The sequence below is a fragment of the Seriola aureovittata genome, chromosome 1, assembly GCF_021018895.1.
Source record: "Seriola aureovittata isolate HTS-2021-v1 ecotype China chromosome 1, ASM2101889v1, whole genome shotgun sequence".
Taxonomy (NCBI): Eukaryota; Metazoa; Chordata; class Actinopteri; order Carangiformes; family Carangidae; genus Seriola; species Seriola aureovittata.
In genome coordinates this window covers 11,828,646-11,855,261 of record NC_079364.1, presented here as the reverse complement: position 1 = coordinate 11,855,261, position 26,616 = coordinate 11,828,646, and the positions used below count along the sequence as shown (strand labels likewise).

The 26,616-nt window shown below is 39.9% G+C and overlaps 2 protein-coding genes across 4 annotated transcripts in view; both read left to right on the top strand.

Moving 5' to 3' along the window:
* The window catches only part of rasa3 (RAS p21 protein activator 3), a 37,875-nt gene extending 24,796 nt beyond the window's left edge, over positions 1-13,079 (top strand). Inside the window, exons 6-24 of one of the 2 annotated variants that reach the window (XM_056363258.1) lie at positions 252-332; positions 432-504; positions 2,340-2,413; positions 2,504-2,608; positions 3,168-3,324; positions 3,457-3,605; positions 4,141-4,255; positions 4,445-4,519; positions 4,607-4,730; positions 5,475-5,581; positions 6,114-6,191; positions 6,351-6,428; positions 6,650-6,723; positions 9,702-9,808; positions 10,533-10,615; positions 10,722-10,930; positions 11,018-11,121; positions 11,231-11,414; positions 11,906-13,079. In XM_056363258.1, coding sequence (XP_056219233.1) covers positions 252-332; positions 432-504; positions 2,340-2,413; positions 2,504-2,608; positions 3,168-3,324; positions 3,457-3,605; positions 4,141-4,255; positions 4,445-4,519; positions 4,607-4,730; positions 5,475-5,581; positions 6,114-6,191; positions 6,351-6,428; positions 6,650-6,723; positions 9,702-9,808; positions 10,533-10,615; positions 10,722-10,930; positions 11,018-11,121; positions 11,231-11,414; positions 11,906-11,981 — 2,053 coding nt within the window. In that variant the 3' untranslated portion in view covers positions 11,982-13,079. Of the gene's footprint in view, positions 1-251; positions 333-431; positions 505-2,339; positions 2,414-2,503; positions 2,609-3,167; positions 3,606-4,140; positions 4,256-4,444; positions 4,520-4,606; positions 4,731-5,474; positions 5,582-6,113; positions 6,192-6,350; positions 6,429-6,649; positions 6,724-9,701; positions 9,809-10,532; positions 10,616-10,721; positions 10,931-11,017; positions 11,122-11,230; positions 11,415-11,905 lie in introns of both variants that reach the window. The other variant, XM_056363182.1, reaches the window with a different exon arrangement.
* A 4,381-nt stretch (positions 13,080-17,460) lies between these two features.
* On the top strand, positions 17,461-26,364 carry pros1 (protein S). 2 transcript variants are annotated; one of them, XM_056363383.1, is made up of 14 exons: positions 17,479-17,657; positions 18,268-18,425; positions 19,108-19,132; positions 19,217-19,300; positions 19,408-19,530; positions 19,710-19,835; positions 20,995-21,123; positions 21,302-21,542; positions 21,844-22,030; positions 22,238-22,402; positions 22,594-22,762; positions 23,357-23,493; positions 23,613-23,841; positions 25,167-26,364. In XM_056363383.1, the coding sequence occupies exons 1-14, from the start codon at positions 17,579-17,581 to the stop codon at positions 25,343-25,345; spliced, it is 2,031 nt and encodes a 676-aa protein (XP_056219358.1). In that variant the 5' UTR covers positions 17,479-17,578; the 3' UTR covers positions 25,346-26,364. The 2 variants fall into 2 exon arrangements, with proteins under 2 accessions (XP_056219436.1, XP_056219358.1); XM_056363461.1 differs by lacking the exons at positions 23,613-23,841; positions 25,167-26,364 and having other exon boundaries at positions 17,461-17,657; positions 22,594-22,766; positions 23,357-23,490.
* Positions 26,365-26,616: the final 252 nt, after the last annotated feature.

Below are 26,616 nucleotides of genomic sequence, written 5' to 3'. Positions count from 1 at the left end.
CTTTATAGTAATTGTCTATATTGGTGTAAATAGTAGTTAGATAGTTAGATAGTTTTTTTTATCCCTGGCATCTGGCGATAGGGCGAGGATGAGATCACACAGGGCTGATGGTGCATTAAAATTAGCACCACGTTAATGTGTTACAGGTGTGTGTGTGTGTGTGTGTGTGTGTGTGTGAGTGTGTGAGCGAGTCTATGCATATACAGTAGTGTGCTTATTCATTCATATCTGCTTATTATGTGTTTCTACAGAGTGCTGGAGTGCCAAGGTCTTCCAATTGTCAACGGCCAATGTGATCCCTATGCTGCTGTCTCCTTATTAGGACCTTCAAGGTCCTGATTTCACCAGTCACCATCCACAACTTTGTTTCATCATGTTTAACTTTGGATGAACATGTGATTTTACATCTGTCTGCCTTCCTGCCTCCACAGGTCAGATGCCAAAAAGACCAAGGTGAAGAGGAAAACCAACAATCCACAGTTTGAGGAGGTTTTCTATTTTGAGGTAAAGGTTTCCTGTATGTCATTTGTTTAGTTTAACATCAACAAAGCTTATAAACCTGAAGGTGTGTTTTCATGTCGGGGATCAGTCAAAACCAGAGTGAGGGTTCATAAACACCCTATATGGCCAATAGTATGTGGTGGCCTGAACAATACACCCAAAAACAATGGGCATTTACTGTAAATGCTGCTGTCACATCCTTTGGTGTGCAGCTTTCGTGCACATTGGCATCGTCATATTGAAACACAAAAATACCCTCATCAAGACTATCACACTGCTGTCTAAAAGATCATTCTTCTGTTGCTAGAAGATTTCTCTTAATTGGACCTAAGGGGCCAAACCCAAGCCATGCAAAACGGCCCCAGGCCACAAGTGCATAAGAACATAGGGGGAAGTGGTGTCATACTTTTGGCTACATTTCCGACCACAGAGAAGCAGTTTCTACAATATGAAGTGGTTGCACACAGGTGGTTTTAGTTATGTTGCCTACTCGGACTCCTCCTCAGTGGCGTGTGGTGTGCTCCGACTACACTTGATTGAAATCTCTCTGACAGTCCTATTATTTTTGTTAAGTTACACCTTCATCTTTCTCATTGTTTTGTTTTGTCGTCACAGCTCTATTGACTTTCAACATGAGCAGGAGTCTGATTAGAAGTAGCACAAACACGTGTGAGGTGTACGGGACCTTTAATAATCAGAGTGACTGATCACATGTACATGAGTGATTTTGAAATATTGCGGTTCACAGTTTTCACAAAGCTGACATGCAGTAAAGCTGTCTTTTATTGATCAAAATAATAGGCATCCTAAATATATAGATACATGATATGGTAAAAATCTGCTTTTTTCATCAAATCCAGACAACTGGAAACAATGTGAAATCGTTTGCTGTGTGTTTTATTTTTCTGATTTTCTTCTTAAAAACATGCCACAGTTAATGTTTATTTCATTATTTAATGTTTATAGAAATTTTTTTTTGCACTAGCCCTACTCACAAACTCACTCTAGCATTACTACTACTGTAACTGTTGAGATTCATGAGATAAAAATTAACAAAAGCAGCTAGAATTGCAGTATGTTTGTTTCTCTGATTGACATTATAAAAACATTGCCACTGTTTATGTTAATTTATATTCATTAGTTTATATTCATAGATAATTTTTCACACACACATACACAACATGCCTTTCACAGTGCCCCCGTTAATCCTCGCTCACTAGCAGCACTGCTCTGACATTTTTGTTTCGCTCCTCCCTCTGGCCTCCAGAACACAGCAGGACAAGAGTATGATTGATTCGGACAAACCACCAAACAATCTGGCCCATTGATTTCTGTCCGACAAGATCGTCTCATTTATTCCCAACCACCACATGAACAGGGCTGCGCATACCCTGTGGTGCTCTCTGCCTGCAGCCCCCACCCCTCTGTGTCGCACACAGAGATCCACATCCACACGCAAACACAGGCCATTTATCACATTTCTGTCATGTGGTTGTCCTTTTTTTTTTATTGTTTCGAATTTTATTTTCTTATTGCTCCAAACCTACATGGGCCCTGCCGCATTCTGATCTGTGGCAGCTCCCCCGAGTTTGATTTGGCTCATTTTGGCTTAATTAAAAACAAAACAACTATTTATCTACTAAAGTAACAGGTTTTCTATAATACAAAAGGGGCTTCAAATGCTTTGTCAAGTCAGTTTTATTCATACAGCCGAATATCCCCAATCACGAATTCCACCAGCTCATTTTTGGGGATGTATTTGACTGTGCAGCTCAACAGGACGAAATACCGACTTCTATATCTTTTATGCTAAATGTTTACTCCATCTCTATTTCTAGGTGACGCGGCCATTAAGTTACACCAGGCGCCAGTTTGATGTTGAAGAAGAGGACGTTGACAAGCTGGCGCTCAGGTGGGACAGTACTGTCAGGATCAGTGCTGAACTTGGTGTCATTGAAGGCATTTCTCACGTTTGAACTATTTCCCCGTGGTTTGTGTTCAGGGTGGATCTGTGGAACGCCAGCAACCTGAAGTTCGGCGACGAGTTCCTGGGAGGTGTGCGGGTTCCTCTGCGGGTCCTGGGTCAGTTTGGGGTCCACGATGCATGGTGAGAGGAATATCACTGACACATCACATCATCTAATTACATTTTCTCAAGTACTGCACCTAACTACAAATTTGAGTTCTGTTTTACAATGCTTTATATTTCTACTTCACTACATTTCAGACAGAAATATTTCACTTTTATACTTTTATAAGACAAGTGAAGTTACTAGTTGCATTTTTCCTTTAATATGACAAGATTATGAAATACAACACACTGTATACTTAATATATTTATGTCACCCAATCATCATCTCTCATTTATCTTCTGACCCTTTGAAGGGGTCTGATGTTTAGTTTGGGAACCACTGGACAAAACTACCTTAAGTACCTACCTAAAGTAGTGAGAACTAGCTTCACAGTAAAACACTGCTTACACATTAATGCATTAGTATTAACAATATAATAATATCAGATATCAGTCACAGGAGAAACTTACAACTTTGATACTTTAAGTACATTTTGCTGATAACACTTATGTATTTTTTACTTAAGTGAAGTTTTTCATACATGTCTTTGTAAAAGTAATAAAGTATTTTACAATGAACATTTTCCTTCTTTAGGTACTTTCTCCAGCCGAGGGAGAATGGAGGGAAGTCAGTGAAGGTAGAAGAGCTTGGCTCTCTACGTTTGAACATCGTTTACACTGAGGACCACGTCTTCCCCTCCGAACATTACACTCCCCTCAGAGATCTACTGCTGTACTCTGCTAACGTAGAGGTACTGTATGTTCATATGAATGTGTCAATGCTCTGCTCAGACTCATCGTATTTATGTGTCCTGCAGCATCTTGACCTGCTTCATCGTCACTGTTTGAATGCTACTTCTATACTCCTCGTCCTCTCTGTTCAGCCTGTGTCTGCATCCACGGCTAATATCTTGGGGGAGGTGTGTCGAGAGAAACAGGAAGCCGCCATTCCCCTTGTGCGTCTCTTTCTTCACTACGGCAAGATCGTGCCTTTCATCAGCGCCATCGCTCATGCGGAAGTCAACCGCACACAGTGAGTGTTGCATGTTTAGTTTTACAGCTTTACTAAGAGTCCAGCTCATCTCCTGTTGTGTGGCTATCCTATGAATTGTATTCATCACAAAAGAGAAAGATGCATGTTTCCAGATTTTTTTTCCCATATTTAAGGAATACTTTGTTTTTGTAGCTTTAGCTTTGTTAGCAATACTAAAGTAATAATAAAGTACATTTCTTCAACATAAGCCAAGTGAATGTGGTATATTTGGGATTTAGATTTAATTTGGCTGCTAAATTAGTTTCAGATGTATCACCGTGGTTAGATTTTTTTTTTTTTTTAGAGATTATTAATTGAAGTGACTGTAGGAATTGGGTCATCAGGTTTTATGCGAACATCACCGAGCTTAGCATTTTGACCTGACTGTTGAAATATATGCCACCACTGTAATATAATTTACTTTGGATGTTAAATGACTGATTTATTAATTTTGACAGGCTTTGGTGTCTCATTTTGAGACACAAGCTGTAGTTTAAATTTGTACTCAAAAACACACTTTGCCTCCTTTTATCAGGGATCCAAACACCATTTTCCGGGGAAATTCCCTGACTTCCAAGTGCATCGATGAGACCATGAAGCTAGCAGGAATGCACTATCTGCAGGTCACACTCAAACCAATCATAGATGAGGTAAAACAATGCAATACTCCCTTTTTCTTTACTCGCAGTATTGGTCTCTCTTAGTTTTACCAAATTCCAGACTCTTTTTTTATATCTTGATTGAATTAATCTCACATGTCTTTCTCTGTGGCACATCTAAGGATATGTTGGAAAATCAATTACCAATTGACATTTTAATGCTTTTCTAAATCTTCACAGATCTGCACAGAACACAAATCCTGTGAAATCGACCCAGTCAAACTGAAAGAGTCAGAGAACCTGGACACAAACAGAGTAAGAAGACAAGTTTATGTTTTTATTTTTGTGTGCCATTGTTGTCCATGTTATCTGACACCTCTGCCCCCCCCCCCCCCCCCCCAGGAAAACCTTCGTCAGTATGTAGACCGTATCTTCAACGTTATCACCACCTCTGGCGTTCGCTGTCCGACCGTCATGTGTGATATCTTCTTCTCTCTGAGAGAGTCTGCTGCCACCCGTTTCCAAGGTAACTCGCCTCCTGAACGGATCACAAGACATAGAAGAAAAGCGCTAATAAGGAACAGGAAACGGACAATAAAGAACAGGATGTGCAAGATGTCCAAGGACACTCTGCATCACAGAGGAGCTTTTTGTGCTGCGCTATTTGAGTGAAAACTGAAACCACTTAAGCCTCCTACACACTTATTATGGTTACGCCTCTACCATACAATATGTACATCCGGTGTCATATACTGTGCTGCCTCCTGTTGGCTGGCACCTGGCACTGCAGTCAGAGGAAGTAGATACTGTATGATAAAAATTGAGAAATTATTTAGTTTTTATTTCTGTATCATTCCAAACACCTGGCCCATCCCACATGGGATTACAAAACACCCTTACTTTTACAAAACATGCATCTCCTGGTAATACATATACAAAAAGATCAGTTACAACATATAACATATGTATGTGTACATCATAAATAACTGGTACAAGCCCACAGTTTATCCTGATAAAAGGCTGTTCTCCCAGGCTTTGCGTATCATCCATATACACAATCAATATCTGTTTTTATCTTTCTAAACAAAGTAGTGTGCAGCTCCTAGTTAAAAGGACGATAGAAAACAAAATGGAACTCATTTTCTGTGTCATTCAGACAGCACATTTAAGAATATTCACTTGTCTTCTTTCAGACTGACTGTGTCTGTAATATCTTAGGTGTAATTTAAGCAGGTAGCTCTGTTTTTGATTTTGTTTTTTTGCTCTGTAGTTGACCAAGACGTCCGATACACAGCAGTGAGCAGTTTCATCTTCCTGCGTTTCTTTGCTCCAGCCATCCTCTCCCCCAACTTGTTCCATCTACGGCCGCACCATCCAGTGAGTCTGATATTCAAATCAAAATATGAACACACATGCAGCCAACATGTCATTCATGCCATCAAAAAAAAACATCCAGTAACTGTGTTGTTTTTATCAAAGAAGGAGAAGAACAGATTGCAAGGTGTTAACACCCTCAGCTCCAAATTATTGGCAAAACACAAAGATGGCTAGCACAGCTTAATATGAGCCCATACATGATGTCCTCTATGGACACTTTGAGCTAATGCTATCAGGGATGTCTTTTAGATTGCCTGCATGTAAAACAAACAGAAGTGAGTTTGGTTTTATTCCAGAAGCCATTAGCGTTGTGAACAGTACACACAGTACAAGAAACGGTTAGTTTACCTTGTGTATAGACTGATAAATGCACCTGTACTTTTGACTTGCACTCTTTGTTTTTGTTGGTAAGTTACAGACAGGCCACTGTTATAAATCTGTGTGTATTTTATATGTGTAGTTTTGTGGAATAGTTGATCTCTCAAAACTTGATTTATTTAGTTTTAATACATGTCTTTTCTTGTCCCTATAGGATCCTGCCACCTCACGAACCCTGACCCTCATCTCCAAGACGATCCAGACCCTGGGAAGTCTCGCAAAGTCTAAATCTGTGAGTTTCTCTGCTCAAAGTGCATTTTTCCATTTTCACTCCTGTGACTAAACCACACTTCATTTGTATTTCAATCTGAACACTTAAATTAAATCACAACTTGCTGATGTTTTTTCTCTCTGTCACTCTTTCTTTCCATACTTTTATTTATTTATTAAGGCCAATTTCAAAGAGTCGTACATGGCTGCATTTTATGACTACTTCAATGAGCAGAAATACGCCGACGCTGTGAAGAATGTGAGTGTTTTGCTTCCTACCTTGTTATATTCAATAAATGGCGTCCACTTCATGGACACACAATCAGATAAATGGGTGATGGAATGTGTTTTTGAACAACAGACATTTGAGAAGAACTGAAAAAGTGGATAGAGAGATATTAAAGCCTCATATGACAGTGAACAAAAGTAATCATCACAGTAAATATGTTGATAAATGACATCCTCTCCTCCTCTCTACAGTTCCTAGACCTGATCTCCACGTCTGGCAAATGGGATCAGAAGAGTATTGAAACACCAATCATGCTCAAAGAGGGGTAAGGTACCAACTTATTGTGATGCTAGTAGAAACAAACACCCCAAGGAAACAAACACACATTTACCTATGAACAGCTCTGTCAGTGCAACATATGTGGTAATTGATTAATTTAGGGAACAGTAATTTCAGATTTGAGAGTTTAGATATTTTGTCTTGTGCACTGTGGCTGTTACCACAACGTCATTCACCTTTTTACTTCTAATTACGCAGCTTCAGCGTTTGTCTGGCTGTCTTGGTTTTTGTTTCTAGCTTAAGACAAGGCAGCTGAGTCGACTATTAAGGCTGAACTGTCCAGAATACTTTTACATTTTGGGAAAATTTCCTTTTCTGGCGAAGAGTTAGATGAAAAGATTGATGCCACTCACATATGTACGGTAAATATAAAGCAAAAGGTCGGTGAGCAGCTGCTTATCTTATGCTGCATACATGTCTTTTGTTTGAAAAAAAAAAAAACTATAAACATATAAACAAGCTGTTATCAGAATGGATGCAAATGCACCATTAAAATAAAATCCATTATTAGTGCTAAGCCAGGCTAGCTGTTTCCCCCTCATTTCCAGTCTTTATGCTAAGATAAGCTAACCAGTGTGAGAGTGGTATCAATCTCCTCATCTAACTGGTCTTTTAAGTTGTCACTAAAGTGAAGCTGGACTTCAACTGCACATCCGTGACCCTTCATGGTCCAGTTCATTTCCAAAGTGAACAGTTACAGTAACGATACACCTGAGGCTGTAAACTGAGCCCTTTCTGACAACACACACGCTGTTGTTTTGACGATATTTCTAATGAGGCTGTAAAGGGGGGGAGAGTTTCCAGCTGATAGCAGTTGTGCCAGTGCCTCGCTCATCAACATCCCCACCCTCTTTTGTTTCTGCAACCGGGCGTAGGAGTGTAAAACTCACTATAAAGAGGGTTGATGGGAAGGGGTCAAAAGGCACGAAGGGCAGGTAAGAGCTTCTCTATATAAAGGCTTTGCCCTTGTGACCCCCTGTGTGTGCCCCGTAACCCCCTCCAAACCAAGCTGGCCATTTTCTCTCCCACCAGCATCATGCACTACTGTAGATGCTGCTGCACTTTACTTTATATCTGGCTTATACACAAGCAACCTATTAAGAGACTGTTACACGGTCTGTCGTCTTTCTGGATTTACATGGCAGTAGGCTGATGCATACAGTGACTGTAATGGTATAAAGTAAAGTGTTAACCTTTAAGCCTGCTTACCTAGGGAAGCGTCAATAGTGCTGATAGCCCTTCTCACTCCTCGCCATGCCAGACATGCTTGGTGTGACAGTGACAGCAGGGGTTGGTTACTGTACAAACATTTCTGGGATTTCATATCTGCCCGCATCCTGACCCATAATGCCCTGCCCTAGACTGTGGCCATATCATTACCATACACATTAGAGTTTCCAGCTCAGCTCCAGGCGTTATAGCAGATGTGAAACCAGCACTTTCTTGGCACCGTAATGTGAGAAGAGTACAAGTCTTCCTGTGGGAGAATAGTAGCTTTAGTGTTTATAACCCTGGTACCTCATATTCCATGTATCGTATGGCCCTCAAATTCTAAAACAAAGACACCCTGATGTTTAGTCTCCTTTAAAGGACCATATCGGTGGTTTTACATGTTGTACCTCACACCACTGTCTAAACATTTTCTAAAGCGTACCATAATTTTTTAGATTGATTTCAGGTTGCAGGCAACCATTGGTTCCATTAATTTCATTACAGTGTGAAAATTAACCTACAAATATTGCAAACTTCTTGATATAGCAAATCTATCATAATGGACTTCTTCATGAATGTATTTATTTTTTGGTAGCGCTGTATCCATGGGCTTTTGGATTTAGTCTGACAATCAAACCCAGAGATTAAAAAGTAATCAAATATGAACAACATCCTCGATGAAAGTTTAATGTGTTTTTTTCGGGCTGCAAGTAATGATTATTTTCATCATCAGTTAATCTGCTGATTATTTCTTGGATCGGTCAATAAATTGTTGGCAGAAAATGGTGACGCGTGACCATCTGAGTTTCTCAAAGTCCAGTGTGACACCTTCAACGGTCTGGTCCAACCAGCCGTCCACATATCTAAGATGTTCAGTTTACAATGATACAAAATGCTCACATCGGAGAAGCTAGAACCAGACAATCTTTTGGCATTTTTGCTGAAAAGTTTATGAAAAATTATTAATTAGTTATCAAAAGAGTTGCTGATCATCTTTCAGTGATCAACTAATTGATTAACTGAGCTCTAATTTCTTGCATTAAAAAACAACATTCAAAGGGTCAGACCATCCTTTAACACAGCAACACATACTGTCTACGACTGCATAACCAAGTGGCATGATAATACAACCTTGATGTAAAAATAAACAGGACAAACATTGTGGAGCGTGGTGGATTAGCTGTCTCACGTTTCAAGTTTCTGCAAGTTGATTTTCATAATGTATTGAAAGAAAATGGAAGCCAGTGGCTGTTAGGAAGGTGGGAAATCGGTCTAAAATCTTGTGTATGATTTGGCAAAAAAAAAAATCAGTTGTGATTTATACACCTTATAATTAAAGGGGTAAAATATGCAAAAACACCTTTGGTACCTTTACTCTGCTGACCTACCTCCATTTTAACTCATAGACTTTTAAATCTATGAGAGCTGTACTGAAGTTTTGTTTTTTTTTTTTGTTTTTTTTACAAGTACAGCAGCAATGAATTCAAGGAACTGCAAGCATGTAACCGGAATGATAACTTATTATTGACTGTACAAGATTCCTTTAACCAGAATGAAATGGTGGTTACCAATTGTTTTAAGTAAACTAATCGATTTATATTCTTATGCATTTACATATTGCACATGTATAAACATATGCGATGCATTGTGCTATAGAAATTAAAATATTGTGAAATATTGAAACACTTCTGTGAAACATGAGCTCATCTGTCCGGGTTTACAGTGGTATTTCTCTCACCCATTGTTTTTCAGATTTATGATAAAGAGAGCACAGGGGAGAAACCGGTTTGGAATGAAGAACTTCAAAAAGAGATGGTTTCGCCTCACCAACCATGAGTTTACCTACCACAAAACAAAAGGTGAGCTCGAAGGTTTGTCTGGATGCTCTCGACAGTTGCATCGTTTCCGCGTCTGTTTGTGTCGTTGTGTTTGTGTAAGAATCGGCAGGAGGGAGAGAAGGCGGGAGAGAGAATCTGCTGAATGTACATTTAGCCCGAACACTTTGTACATCCAACACATGTGGTGAAGATTAAGTTGCTGAACAGGCGATACATTTTTTTCCCACACTGCAATACACAAAGGAAAAGAGATGAGCTGTGAAAACTTGAAATAAATTGTGATAATAGAGAAAAAAAAATGCTACATAGATCGTGGAAATTGGATGTTATATGATATGATGTGAAATATAACTGGCAGTGAAATGCAAAAGTAGCCATTTGACTGAATTCTGATTGCACACATATTGTAGCATTTCCTGTTAGTAAAAAACTGTGTGTGAGTATAATGTATGCTCTCAAGATATATAGTATATATGTATAATGTATACCAGATGTTTGCTGAGGAGGTGCACGAGAATTGAAGGGGCAAAGATACTGCGCATGAGATGAAAGGGACAGGTGCATGTAGGTGATCTAAAAACAACTGCAGGTTAAATATCATAATTTGAACTGTTACCAACATGTTGGACACGTCAAACTTAGCTTAAAAATCTAAATGGGGCTTAATTAATGGCAACATAATACTTCTTTTATCATTTAAGTTGTTGTCATCTCCCATGTCTGATGTGTTTCCTCTTGCCTCCAGGAGAGGGAGCTCTGTGCAGCATTCCCATAGAGAACATCCTGGCTGTAGAGAGGCTGGAGGAGGAGTCTTTCAAGATGAAAAATGTAAGGGACCCCACACACCAGCCCCCATGGAGTCTTTGGTTCTTTCAACATTTGGCCCAAATCGCTCCTACAAATATTCAGATTCTTCCCTCACTCCCTCCTCCAGATGTTCCAGGTTATTCAGCCAGAGCGGGCACTCTACATCCAGGCCAACAACTGTGTCGAGGCGCGCGACTGGATCGACATCCTGACCAAAGTCAGCCAGTGCAACCGCAAACGCCTGAGCACCTACCATCCCTCAGCCTACCTCAACGGCCACTGGCTCTGCTGCAAGTTCTCAGCAGACACAGCCCCTGGGTGTACGCCCTGCACCGGGTACATGAAGTTGCTCAACTCGATCCAGGATCACGTTCTTTTCCTTTGTTTCCACTCTCTCATTTTCCTGTGTGCCTCTATTTTCAGCGGCCTCCCAGCAAACATTCAGCTGGACGTAGACGGAGACAGAGAAACTCAGAGGATATACTCCCTGTACATCACGTACATGACCAAACTGATCAAGATGCAAGGTCAGAAGAGTGTTTTTAAGTGTTTGTGAGCAGGCATGTGTATAATTATGATTTTCACATTGTCCGCTTTTGTTCTGTCTCTCACTCTGCTGCCTGTTTCCCCCCGCAGAGGCCTGTGGCAGTAAGTCTGTGTATGACGGGCCTGAACAGGAGGAGTACTCCACCTTTGTCATCGATGACCCCCAGGAGACCTACAAAACCCTGAAGCAGATCGTCTCAGCTGTGGACACCTTGGAGCAGCAGCACACCAAGTACAAACGGGACAAGTTCAGGAATACAAAGATAGGCAGCCAGTATGTGGTTTGTTGTTTATTTATGCTTTAGGCTCAGATCATGTGAACTACAGTTATTGTCATATATATATATATATATATATATATATAGTGCAATGGAGGCTGAGAACTGTGGGAAAAATGTTAGGTTCCTACATGTAAAATCTAGTTCAACACTAAGCAACCAGCAGGTGGTGCAGTGGTACAGTCCACAATTGCCTGTTGTTAATTTAACTGTGCGAAGTATGTTGGAGATTAAATGTAGCACTTGTAACATTTCAAATAACTCCAACATTGTAACATTAACCGAGACTGAGCTGTTTCCTGGATTTTCCCTTCAGTCCAGTCACATTGGCTTTTGGTTTGAGTCTCTGGTTATTTTGGCCTCCAGCTCTGATCATCAACCAATAATCTCAACTTTTCTCAAACTTATGTTGTATTTCTTTTCTCAGAAGACTACTCTGTAACCACCTGCCAACAAATAAACACCATCTTTCTCTGTGTTTCCACAGGGAGAATCCGATTGGAGACAAGAGTTTTCAGTGTTACATCCGCCAGCAGTCTGAGAGCTCCACCTACTCGATCTAGCCTTGGCCCAGTATACTGTTTCTATGATGCTCAGAACCAGCATATTTTTCTATACTGCAAAAAAAAAAATCCATCTTAACTTTGCTCTGAATCTAGCATTGGGTTTTAAATCTTTCTTCGTGTTTCCAATGCAGTGTATCCATGCTTGAAGGAACATTTCTCTTTTGTTATGACATTTCTGGAAGAAGATGATGCTGATTTGGAAACAAGTATCATCCGTTATACTGATTTGTTCGATTGTAAGAAAATAACAATTTTAAGGCTCACTGCCAGACTGAATGAGCTGTGCAGATGGACTTTTTTTGCTGCAGTGTCTTAAGGTGCATCGCTCCAGATTCGGAGAAACAGACCTCAGATCTGCGAGCATGGGGGGGCAGTTGTGGAGGGAAGGAGGGATACGGAAGATGAAGATAATCACACCATACATCTATTTGGATCTCCTTTCTATGATGTGATGAGAGAACAAACGTTTTCACTGGACAGTTTTGACAGTGACCGACACGCACTTTAATCATCTTCAAATCTATGGATGAACAAGCCTCGCAGCACACTTTCAAATCCTTATTCTATTTGATTTGCATTTTGGTTATTGATATTTGATTTGCTTTTGGTTATTTTAAAGGTTGTTGAAATGTTCCATTGTATTTCACATCTGACAGACCAAACTCTTGAAGGAAATGAGGACTGTAATTCCCCCCCCCCCCCCCCCCCCCCCCTTTGGTTGGTGATGTCCTTGTGTACCTGCTATTAGTTTTGTCCCCAACTTCCTCAGGAAGGCTGTGAAGGTCAAGGGAACACAAGAAGGGATTGTCAGGGCCAAGCAAGGCCCAGAGACAATTTTAATCTCATTTTTCATTTTTACCAACACTGTGCAAACAGATATTATATATGTTATAAATCATGCCCTTTGTAACAGTACGTGGGTTAAAGGAATAGCTTGGTTTTGGATAGCTTTTCTGTTGTATTTTATTGCTTACAATCAGTTTACATTACATTTCATTATATTTAGTCAGATAAGCCCATGGATGCCTTTTATTATTTGTATGGATGTATGCTGTTTGAAGGTACTGTATATTAAAAAGTTTGCTGATGACTGAGTTTATGGATGTCAAGTTGCAGCTTCAGTTTAAAGTAAGGAAAAATACACTGGATGGCTGATTAGCTGAACTCCACCTGTGAAGAAAGATATTAGATAATGTCCAAGTTCAAAACCAGTTTCTGTTGATATCAGGGCAGACTAACACACTTGGGGGTTGGGGTAAAAATGTGTTGTGGGTCCCTATAAGCTCCCACAAAGTGTGAATTTGTGCATAAGCACAACTTTAGTTACTTAAATTTAGTAAAATGCACTGTGTAACCACAATAAAAAACAAAAATTACAATGTGCTTACAGTATACACTCAGTGGCCAGTTTATAAGGTACACCTGTATGTTGCTCTCCAACACAACAGCTCTGCCTTTACAAATTTTATAATGTTCAGTTTTTGTTGAAATTGTAAGGAATATGTAAATTCAATTATATGCTTATTGTTGAGGATATATTTAAAGGGGGTGTTGTACTGGACTACATTACACTGAGAGGTGCTTCAAATGTTTTTATCCTTCGTATTTACAAACTTGATCAGGGCCTTTGGGCAGATGCCTGTTTTCCCCAACCCTGGCTAACACGTGCACACGTCCATGGTGGATAAAATATGAGTAAATCCAGAAAAGTATAATAACTGTTGCAGGTAAATACGCATGGAGAACCTTTTGCTGGCTTTTAAAAGGTGCCGATACTTGTTCCGGACATCCAGTACATAAGCTCAAACAAGATCAACATTCAACATACCCTCAAACTGTATGCAGACATAATAAAGGCATGATTGTTTAACTCTGTGTAAGTAGAAAAAGTAATTCAAGCCAAACTATCCCTTCAGCTGTCACAAAGCAGAAACTATGAGCATCCATTAACGAGGATGGTTTTAACTTCACTTCTAAATAACCCATATACTAACATTTTAACCAGTATTGTCTCCAGTTATGATTGTGAAATGGATAGTGTGTTACTGATTGTGTTGCCCTGTTCGCTGCCTGATAATGTAGTTTTGTTTAGTGAGTTAGCTCTTACTTTGGAGAACCCCCCCCCCACACACACACACACACCTGTAGTTTAAAACCTATTTATATGCATTCCTCTGAGATACTGCCTGCTGTGAATCTCACTGGTCAGAATCTGTTGAAGGTACAGGATTTATTGTTGTTAACCAGTTGTGTTGTGTTGTTCCACGCTTCCCAAAGGCAACCACTCTCATTGGCATTCATATTCATCAGCACTCACTCTCGCCAAAAATGTGCATGTGAAGCATAGTTGTAGCCACAGCGATGGTAGCCTCCACAGTCATTTCTGTGTGCCCAGGTGACTACAAACTGCAGACAAATTTTGTATTTTCCAAAACGAAGTACCTGGTTATGTAGCCTCATGGGTGTTCTGGTGGTCACAGGATCCCAAACAGTGCCAGTCATCACTTTTCTAAAATTCTTTTTGAAAAGCAAACAAAAATATCATTGTTTAGATATGTGTTTTTTTTATTATATATATATATATATCTCAAAACCTATAACTGTTTTAAAAACAGACAGCAATTATTCTAATGACATTTTTTTTTCTTTGAATATGTTGATCTATGAACTATAAGGACAGTTTGCAACAATTTGACTGTTTTCTATCTGTGTCTTGTCATACAGATTTCTTGCTGTGCGTCTGAATTGAATGACTTAGGCGTGTGTGTGTGTGTGTGTGTGTGTGTGTGTGTGTGTGTGTGTGTGTGTGTGTGTGTGTGTGTGTGTGTGTGTGTGTGTGTGTGTGTGTGTGTGTTTTGTGTGTGTTTTGTGTGTATGTGCGTGTTTGTGTCAGTGTGCGCATGAGTGACTGATATGACGAGTTGTATTGCCAATTGAATTATCCCAGTGTTGCAGGTCAGGAAAGGCAGCATCCCACTTGTTAAAAAAATTAATAAAAAAATCACAACCTGTAATTTTACTGAAGACTGTGGCAACACGGTTATTCTACTCTGGTCTGATATAGTGAATCTCCTCTTTCCTCTTGTATAGAACCACTGATCCTTTTCAATAAACGTTTGCCAATATATTCCCCCCCAAACATTTTATGTATGTAACACAGTAATAACATTGACGAAACATTAAGAGAGCAGTGTTGCTTTAACCTGGGGAGTGTTTTTTTCCATCAGTTACTAACTCTCCTCTGGTTTTCTTCTTTTTTTTTTTTTTGGCTAAGACTGAGGAGACTAGGACTGAAGTATAAACCACCAGACAGTTCTGTCTCTCATCCCTAACCTGGTAATCATATTTATTATCACTTTAAGCAAAACCTTCCCAGAAACATCAGCTGAGTTGGTAGGGTAATGGAAGTTACAGTAATTGGAACTCCTCCACCCTGAAGCCCACACAGGAATGACTTATGCAATAATTGTGTTTCAGCATGCAATAATATTAACAACCCTTCAAATAAGCCCATCAATCTATCACAAATTAACAACGCACATCTGCTGACCTTTTGCAGTAAAACGCCTCTTCAGATAAACACATATTATAAAGGGAGAACAGTGTATTTTGTACAAATATTTTAAAAAGTATTAAGATAAGTCTGATATTTGTGTACATAAAACAGTTGAATGAATGGAGAAAATGTGATGTGTTTTTTTCCCTGAATAACTAAATGAAACCAATATTAATGCAAATGTTGTGTCTGTGTCATTTGTTAAAAAAAAGTCTCTAAACTCTAATGTAGAGACTCACATTTCGTTTCAGTTAGTAAAGTTAAAATAAGTCAGATGATGGCGTCAGGAAGATGTTTTCACATAAGTGTGTCCACTGTAGTTTGTTATGAATCAGTGAATCCAGACCTTTTTCCCAGCACAGGTGCCATAAATGTGCGTTATAGTTTACTGGGAAATCTCAATGCAACAGAGCTTTAATTAGTGTTATTACTTCCACCTGTTACTTTTTCTTCCATGAAAAGCCAAACATTTGCCGTAAAAAGCTCTACGGTCCATTTCAAACAAATGCCTTCTACATGATGTCAAGCTGTTTCCCAGTGTGGTCCATTGGCAGTGTGGTCGTTTGTCTATTATCATGTACAGTGAATCATCTGAACTTAAAATGGACGTCTTGCTGAATCATATTGCCAATAATTGTTTGTTTTTGTTTTGTAAGTGTCTATTCAAGTCCTTCTCCAGATTTTAATTTTATTTTTTCATTTTTCCCTCTTGCCATTCTGCATGAATGACATTGAAAAAATATTTGTAGTAGTCTTTCAGATATGGAGAAAAGTTGATAAATAATTGACAACTAGTGCATTCATTTTTAGAATAATAAATAGCAGAATCTCTAACATGGTATCTGGGATTCAAATTGCCATTCAAGCAAACTGTAACATAAAGATGTTGCGCAAAATTTTGCAGCCTGTACAGCAGCTTCTTCTATTTTATTGTGTAGATAATATGGTTGAATAAAGCCTACGCTCTGATCTATTTCCCCATATGTAAGCTAAGCAAACAGCAGAGAGTGAAAAGTGAATATTGGACTTGCACCAAAAAACAACTCTAAAGGCTTCTCATATTAGCTTGTGCTAGACGTGTAAATAGCTAAGTAGCTTGGCAAATGTTTCATGTTTCATACAACTAACAATTATTATTATTATTCATTAATCTGCAATTATTTTGTCTGAGAAAAAGTCCAAAACCCAAAGGTCTTTATCTTACATGACAAGGAAAAGCAGTAACCTGAGAATGTGTAGGATTTTTTCCTACTTGTTCTTCTTAAGAAATTACCAGCGCGATCAATCAATAAACAAAATATTTTTTGTCAATTAACCAATCAATTAAGCAACTTATTTCCGCTATGAATTGCTGGCTAACATATCAGCCTAACAATTTTTTAAGGGTGGATACTGTATGCATTATCAATGACCACTAAGACACAAAGCGACGACTATAGACAAGCAAAACAACAAAGAGACAGAATATAACCATAGACATGTTTCTTTCAGTCTGGGGGTATTGCGGGGGCTTTTACCTGTCTCTGCCCAGGGGCCCATTCCCCTTAATCCGCCCATGGGGTTATAGCACTGGTGGTGCCTTCATGTGCGGTTTTACTAGGTTCAGGAAATTGTTGGTAGCAACAAGTTTAAGTTTAAATACAACTGAGAAACACAAAACCAGACCGAGTACTTAATAAATCTCCACCGTGGACAGAAATCCTTTTTGTGCTCCTTTGACCTCACGTTGTTTTCAGAAATGTTTCTGCATGAGTCCCTTCGACCACCACCTGCAGCCCCTCAAAGCAGCAACATGGCAGAGTGCGTGACCGTGATAGCAGCGCTCCCTAGCTGCGTCCCCTCACACCCCTCTGTATCTGCTCCCCTGGCAGCCTCCTCCACTTCTCCCCCCTCTCTCCCCCTCTCTCCCTCTCTCTCTCTCTCCCTACGAAAACACTTTCGGGAAGAATAAAGTTTTTTTTTTCCCCACACGGACCTGCACTCAGCCCAGTCTGTACCCAGAGCCAAACCGTGGCCTAGCAGGAAGAACGGCTCGACTATGTGGAGAAAGAAACGGGCACTTGGGGAATCCTTGGCTTGTCTCGTGTTTCTTGTGACGCTCGTCGATGCTTATCGATGTAAGTGTTTGGATTTTGCGGTTTTACATGTTTAACTCTGCCTTGTTAAAGTAATTCTCGGGAATAGCCCGTTTTCGGTGTCATTGCCCCAGTTTGAAACGAGCAGCGTCTTTCAGCTTTTGGGAACCGAATGTGAGCATTTGGGAAATGTTTAAAACTTTGTTTAACATGAGAGCAGCAAACGGGGAACAGAGTATGTGCAGGGGTCATGACTCCTCTCTACCCCGTGAAACAATGCTTGGACAACGTGCTGCTTGTTACAACAACTAGGGGTCATTTCTGGGAAATAATGGTTTCGCAATGACATTTTTTTCCAGGCCAATTCATAGAAGAGTAATTAGGTTGTCCACTTTGTCCATGCAGGCACCAGCCACATCAGCCATCTGTCATGAGGAAACAGAGAGTTAAATTCCTGCTGGGATCAGTCATGTGTTCTTCTAATGTAGCTTGTATTAAACACACATGTGAGAGTATCACACAGGGTAACTTACACTCTAATAGGCTTGTTGAGTCCTGATTGTTGTAAGCATTCAAGCAACACTGACAATGGAAATATAACATTACACACTATATTTAATTGAGTGTGTTTGTGTTTCCATGTCTGTCGCAGTCCTGAGCCAGAGCACAGCCACCCAGTTCCTGAGCAGGCACAAAAGAGCCAACTCTCTGTTTGAGGAGAGCAAGAAGGGCAACCTGGAGAGAGAGTGCATCGAGGAGCTGTGCAACAAGGAGGAGGCCAGGGAGATCTTTGAGAACCAGCCGGAAACGGTAAGAGGAGTAGTGACCCCTGACCTCCAGACCTCCTCAACGCTGACTACATTTCTGATTTTTATACAAATCCAATAGTGAATGAAGTGGAATAGCCATGGCAATTCTCTTCTAAATTGGGATGGTGCATGAGAAAGAAGAAGTGAAAACAGGGAGAATGAAAGAAAATTGCAAGCCAGAGATCAGACTAATGCAACAATTAGATCATTTTCTTGATTAATTAATCAAAGTTTAGTCTATAACTTGTCAAGAAATTATTAAAAATGCCAATCACAGTATTCCAGATCTGGACTCAGATCAGACCAGACTTCAGATGTCTTATTTTGTCTGACACACACTCCAAAATCTAAATGTATCTTAGTACAGAGGACTAAAAAAGCAAATTTCCTCATTTGAAGAGAATGTTCTGCACCTTTGCACTAATATCTAAAAGTTTTCTTTCAATTAAATAATCATTTCAGCTATAGATCAGATGCTATTTCTTTCAAACATTTAATTTTCTTCCAGAAAAATTTAGAAAAAGAAAGTAAACTTAAAATGTTGGTGTATTGATTTGGAGCATAGCTGGATGTAATATCACTTTCAGCACACACTTTTCTTTCTTTATCGTCTTGTTCTTATTGTCAAATGTGTATTTTAAAATCTTGTTGAATCTTCATCTGTTTATTGTGTTTTTTCCCAGGAATACTTCTATCCCAAATATGTTGGTAAGTTTATAGAAATTGATCATGTGATATGTTGTGGTATAATCTTTGTTTCCCTACCCTGATAAAGACCACTCTTTGTTGCAGTGTGTCTGGGTTCACACCGTGTCGGCATTAACAACCAGAACTTGGATTCTGCTATCCCCTCAGACCTTCGCACCTGTGTGACAGGTGAGGAGCTTTACCGAGGCTGTTTAAGTGACGATGTTTGTACTTTTCTGTCAGTTTATGCTTTCAAAGGCTTTCATCAACATCTAAACCTGTTTGTTGCATGGCAGAGATCAGTAACCAGTGTACACCGTATCCATGCTACAAGGAGGGTTCAGAGCGCTGCGTGGATGGCCAGGCCTCCTTCACGTGTGTGTGTAAGCCCGGCTGGAAGGGGCCACGCTGTGAGGACGGTGAGTGCTGATACATAATTTGAAATTTTACATGTTTTAGTTTAGCTTAAATATCCTGTATTAATATTTCATACTTAAAATTAGACTTAATTCAACTTTCAAGCTGATTAATTGAACTGTTTAAAAATGATTGAACCAGATGCTGATACATGTTGTTGTGTGATGTGTTGACTGGGCAGACATCAATGAGTGTTCAGATCCAGACTTTCCAGCGGGATGTAACCAAAAATGTTACAACGTCCCCGGTAGTTTCCACTGCATGTGTGAAGAGGGCTTCTTCATCAATAACAAAATCGACTGTGTGGGTAAGGCCTCATTCATGTCAATTTCAATTTGTGCAGATGCACTGCAACAATGTCAAAGTTGAATTAATTTCAAAACCACCAAAAGACAGAAAAGTACAATTTAATGTTCTTCCTCTGTGTATTAATGACTTAGGTCACATATATGAAGACCATCTGGCTGCATTACTGTCCCTATAGTAGGGGAACATATAGTGCTACTAAGCAGCTGAGAAAACACGGATGTTTCTACACTGTGTGTTTTTCTTTTTGATGACTTCCTTCATATGTACTAATATGAATGGTGGAGCCCTGCACACTTCATAACAAAAACTCTGTTCTACCAGCTGTCGTCCTCTGGGCCTGCACCATTTGTTATTTCTAAAGCTGATCAGAGTTGACCTCTTATGTAACAGAATGAGAAAAAGCTCATAACATCTAAAAAGATGGTTCTTCCCCTTTGCTGCGAACAGACCAGCAGTCTCGTAGTTTTTAGATGCTTGTTATTCTGCATATTTCTCTCTGTCCTATTTTGTCTTGGCAGCTCAGTCAGTGTTTATCTTTGATAGTTCAAAGTCTTCACAAACATGGACTGAGTCAGTTTGGTAAATTTGCTTTCTCTATTTTTCTTTTTTTTAATAGGCTGTGGAGATTTACAGCTGATTTTGCACATAGTCCATCAATACAAAACCCAAATTATGGGATTTTTTTGATGTTTGAGCTTGTATATATAAATATATATATATATATATATATACATACATATACAAGTTACTATTAAGGGCATTGTCTGTGTTTTTTACAGAGCGGAAGTGGAGACAGAAAGGAAATGCAGGGAGAGAGTAGGGGAATGACACGTAGCAAATGGTCCGGCTGGCTGGTTGTCAAACCAGGGACTTGCAGCTCAGGGCATTTGAGCGCATGTGGCATGTGCCCTAACCATTCAGCTATCGATTATTTTATATTGATCTGTTAATTATTTTAATTATTTGAAACATGGAGTATAAGTATTGTAGTTATTGTAATTTCTCTCACATTTAATATTTTCATCCATGTACCAAAATTACATTTGCAATCAACCCAATATAGTTTATTAGCCTTTTTTTTTCTAATCAGACCGTTCATAGTACAAATTCTTACAAAACCATTTGCTCATTGTCACTTTTGATTCACTGTTTTCCAGATATTGATGAATGCCTCCTGTACCCAAGAATCTGTGAAGCACCGGCTAAATGTGTCAACAGTCCTGGCATGTACAAGTGCCAGTGTCCACTGGGGTTTAAATATAACTTCACTTCCAAAACCTGCAACGGTGAGACCTCAATTTATTACCTCCTGGAGTCTGACAGGTGACAAAACTAACTACATTCAACCATATCTTCCCACTGATGGTACACGTATTGTAATCACACACCTTCCATCAAAAAGCTACCACAGACACTGAACCACAGATCACTGCCCTCTAAATGTTTCTTCTCCTGATGCTGCAGATGTGGATGAGTGCGAGTTCAATGTGTGCGATGGCACTTGTATAAACACAGTGGGCAGCTATGCATGCTACTGTGATGGTCGTGAGGGTCTTCGTTTGGCGGAGGATGAACGATATTGTGAAAGAATCCCTGCTTGTGTGGACCTGTATGACCACAAACACTCTGAGATGCTGTACCTGGGGGAGCAGTTTGCAGGCCTACCTGTCATCTATCTGCGTTTCCGTCTGCCAGAGAACACAAAGTATGTGTTTATCACACACACACATTTTTTTCCAGAATTGTTGGATGAATCGTAAGATGTGGTTGAAACAAATATGTTATTTTGATAGTGACAAAAGTACATGATATTGTTTTCAAACTAGTTTATACCTCCAGAAGCTGATTTTCATTCCATACTGGATTTTAGTGGTGTGAAGTGTACATGTTTTTTTTTTTTGTGAAAACATGCAAAAGTATTTATATAGACAATACTATTTACATTTGAACATAATTATAGTCAGATTACGGTGACAACTTGTATTTCTGTCTCCTGCCGTTGTTAGGTTTGCAGCAGAGTTTGACTTCCGCACATTTGACCCTGAGGGAGTTGTTCTGTATGCTGAGTCCTCACAGGACTCGTGGTTCATGTTGGGACTAAGGGGCGGTCGCATTGAAGTCCAGTTCAAAAACCAGCACACATTCAAGGTCACCAGCGGAGGAAAAGCCATAAATGATGGACAGTGGCATGTGGTGAGAAAGAGCTGTAGTCCAGTTATTCCCTACATGTACTCCGTTTGCTCCCCTATGGCTGATACACAGTAGCAGTAGCTGAAGTGCTAATTGATAAACCGAACTGATGAAAGGTGGATTGTGTTAAGGGTAATTGTGCGCTCTGGTGCTTAACTGTGCCGAGTACAATGTTGTAAAAGTTACCGTGGTATCATGTGTAACATGCAGATCTCTGTGGATGAACTGGAGAGCAGCATCAGTGTGAAGATCAGCAAGGAAGCTGTGATGAGCATCAACAGCCCAGAGAGTCTCTTTACTTCAGTAAATGGCAAACTGGAGACCAAGGTCTACATCGCTGGTCTGCCCAACCGCACTGACAACATCATCAAACCTGTAAGATGGTTATCTGACAGTTAACACATACAACTAAATCACTCGGCAGACATTGGATTCTGTTTCCTTGCCACAACAGGACTTAAATAAATAACAACAATATGAAGCAAGTGTTTGGGTATTTACATTGGTTGACTATACTTAAGAGCAGAAATCCATACTGCTGTACTCTGTTTCCGTCCGTCTGTCAGATCAACCCTCGACTTGATGGCTGCATCCGAGGCTGGAACTTGATGAATCAGGGTGCATCTGGGGTCAAGGAGGTCATCCAGGAGAAGACGAGTAAACATTGCTTTGTGTATGTGGAACGAGGATCTTTCTTCACCGGGGGGGGACTGGCGCACTTCAACATTGACTACAGTGAGTAAGTTAAGTTATACTTTATTAATCCCTGTGGGGAAATTTGGCCTCTGCATTAGGTCCATCATAACTCATTAAGAGCATTGAGCAGCCGCAGCGCAGTGCTGTAGGATCAAATGTAGCTTTGAGCACGGTGCTTTGGTTTAAAGGTATGTGACTAACATGCCAGTGTGTTGGGCTGGGAAGAAACTGAAACACCCGAAGGAAACGCATGAACAAAGGAGCATATCATTCCACACAGGAAAAACTCCACTTTTTAAATGAAGACCTATTTCATGTAGTAGTACAGACCTGCACAGGTACAAAGTAAACATATGTGGTAGGTCCCATTGTCGCTGTTACAACATGTATGTTCCATTAATTCCACATCATTTCTTGACAGAACCTCTCAGGAATTTAGACAGACTTTCTTTAGAGTTGTAACCATGGGATTTTGAGAATATAAGATATTTGAGTTGAGTAAACCTACAACATGGGCTCTTTGGTTCTGATAAAAAAAACTAGGAAATTTACCTAGTTTCTAACTTTCCAGCCGAACGAAGTAACACAAGTTTGTATTTGTGTTTCCCTGTGTTTATGGATGTGTTTAACTAGGTGATTCTGGGAGCTGGAATGTGGATGTAAAGATGAATATACGTCCATCAACTGGCACAGGTGTCCTCTTTGCTCTTGTCGACAACACCACAGTCCCGCTGTCGGTCGCTGTGGTGACATCGGGAGGTGATGATGCTGTGAGTTCAATCACACGTTTGTTAAAAATAAGCCCATATGTATCTCTGCATTTCTTCACACATATACATGCAAAAATGCACATGAAACTTTGCCATGCTATCGTCCTCCATGCTCCCAGAATTTGCAAGTGTTCCTGGACGGCGTCTCCGTGGCGAGGCTGGACTCACTGATGCTGTGTTACCCTGATCGGCTGACACTGCAGCTGAATGTGACTCCTACAGAAATCCAAATCTCAGCCAACTCCTCAGCCGTTACCTACATGAAATCTGACGATCTGCAGGAGGCACTGAAGCGCCTCAACACCACCATGCAGAACCCCATCAGTACATATATTGGTGGGATCCCAGGTTAGTCAAAGCAGCAAATACAAGTAACAAAGTACAAAAGTAATGCTTTGATGATAACTATGAACAAATGTATTAGCCACATATGGTCACCACGATCAGGCCTATGTGGCCAATGTGTAAGAGCTTTCTCCAAGACTTTCTTACACTGGAAAACAGTTTCAAAGCAAATGTAAATGGAGTATCTTCTTGATTATGCTCCAAGAGCAAGACTGAAAGCTGCTCTCTACTGAAAGTAGATTTTCAGGTTTGTTTAAGTACTCCAAAAACATGAATAGAAGTCTGGTTTTCTCAGACAGTGAATGGTTGTTTGCAAGCGTTGACACACCCACTGCTCCAAGAGAGAAATGGCGGAGGCGAATTTGCACGATTTGTTCGCTTTCAGCGAGTCTCCTCCATAAGAGTCTACAGCCTCTGTGAGGCTGTATCTAAATGGTAATGTCAGCATGCTAACATACTCACTGTGACAATCCTAACATGCAGGTATAATGTTTACCATTGCCACTTCCTCATTTAGCATTATAGCATTTGCTGATTAGCACTAAACACAAAAGTACAGCTAGGACAGCAGGATAATGGGAATATCATTAGTTTTTGCTGGATTTTGGTCAGAGACTAAAATATTGGACAATTAAAATTTTTGACCAGATGATGGCGCTAGATTAAAAGTCCAGGACATGAATGTCTGTACAAAAGTTCACAGCAATCCACCCAGTTGCTACTGAGATATTTCAGTTTGGACCAAAGTGATGGACCCACTAAGAACCATTGAACCATACTGCAAGCATTGCTAAAACCTTTGTCAATAGTTATTTTACCTTTCTCTAAACAAATAACACTCATAGATTTGTTGTAGAATTTCTGACTGAATACATGAATTCAGTAAAGTTTGCGAGATTGTAACAAAGTTACAGCTTTTTCAAAGTTTTGTTTGTCTCCAGCTAGCCCAGAAATACAATTATCCGTGTTCTGACCAAAAGTAATCCACAGTGCCAACCACTCTTCAATGGTTCCCAGTGAGTGTCAGAAGTCATATTCTAGGAAGGCCAATTTCAAACCCCAGTAAACTGAATTGCTGTCCCACTAGACCAGTGTGACATTTCATAAGACATCTCATAAAAGGTTATCCTCTGTCCTGACGACAAGATTAAAGTCCAAAGGGGGAATGTACATTTGCTGTCTTTGTTCTAATTTTGTACTTAATGTGTTTGTTGTTTATGTTATTATTTTACTTTTTTTTATTTTTTTATTTTGTACCATGTTATAATCTTGGTTTATCTATATATAGCACCATCTCTCATTATTGTCATTCTCACTGACTGTCCTAGACGATGTCCCATTACCTTCCACCCCAGTGACGGCGTTTTACCATGGCTGCATGGACATCTCTATCAACGGCCAGCAGCTGGACTTTGATGAAGCTCTCAGCAAACATAACAGTATTAAGTCTCATTCCTGTCCTCCATTATCTGCCCCTGAAAGCCATGCTGCACCACACCCATATTGACCTTAATTAACAGCAGCATCACATTTTAACGCCCTCACACTAGGCAGCGTCCCACAGTGGCCATCTCTTGGGATGTTTTGGAAAGAGAGATTTATAGAGGAGAGGAGATGGGAGGGAGGAAGAGGATGAGAAAGAAGTGACAAGAAGAGGAGATAGCGGTAGATGGTTATAGTCATTTTTGTCGACTCTCTCTGATGGGTTTATTTTAAGCTTTCTCTTATTCTTTTCATCCATACAGTGTTATTGCTAGTGTCCTGGGAGCATTTTGTTCAGTTTTTTTTTTTTTTTTTTTTTTAAGCATGGCACAACGAAAGCTGGCTTGCCAGTGAGGAAACTGGAGGGCTGGAAGATGTAGTTGTAGCAGTTTGTTGCAATGATTTTAATTCTTTCCAAGAAACTTTGAAAAAGAGCTGAGCTCTGTAGCACACATACCATGCGTTGAGCAAGAGATTATGTTTGTGTAGAAACATAAACAAATGGTCACAATTGACCAGGCTTTGAGACCACCTGCATCTTTTTCCATGCTGTTGAATCATGGTACTATCCACAAATTGTCTTCAGTGCGGTTCTTGTGGAGGCAGACGTCTGGAGACAGCTAGCTGACATTGTGGCGGTCGGTTGTGGCGGCGAAAACCACAGAGGAGAAAGCTGAACCTCCAGGCTTTCGATCCAATTCTGTTGCATGTTCTTGATTGAATCACCATCTCTTATTGGAGCTCTGCCTTCCTGAAGAAGTGTAGTAACTTTTAGAAACATGGTTTATCATTTCATTGTTCCCAGAATCCACTATGGTTTTTGCCAGATGTATACACCTCTCATTATGGCTGGTCATGTAAGACTAGTACAACTTCTGACATTCTTCTATTTCTGTCCTCATCTTCAGGGATCTCCTGGTTGTCCTCTGTCCAGAATTTGTCTTGTATATAAAACAAGGTATCTTTAATATATAACTTAAATGTAGTTGTTCAGTTTTGTTTGTTTTGTGTTTGTTAAAATAAAACTATATCAAAGCAACCTTATATTGATACTGTTGAAATTCTATATTGCATTTGTCTGCCCTCTTGCCAGAAACAAAGCCAAACAGGAAGATGTCTTCATAGAGAAAAACATGTAAAGTAATGGCTCTGTATTTAAAATGGCTCTTTGTTAGCCATTGTACATTTGTGCACAGTTTCAAATGTAATGATGATAATGCTGCGTATTTGAGCCTGTTAAACAATATATGAGTCCTTAAAGTCAGTCTCTCATTCACTGACAGTGTTGTAGTTGCA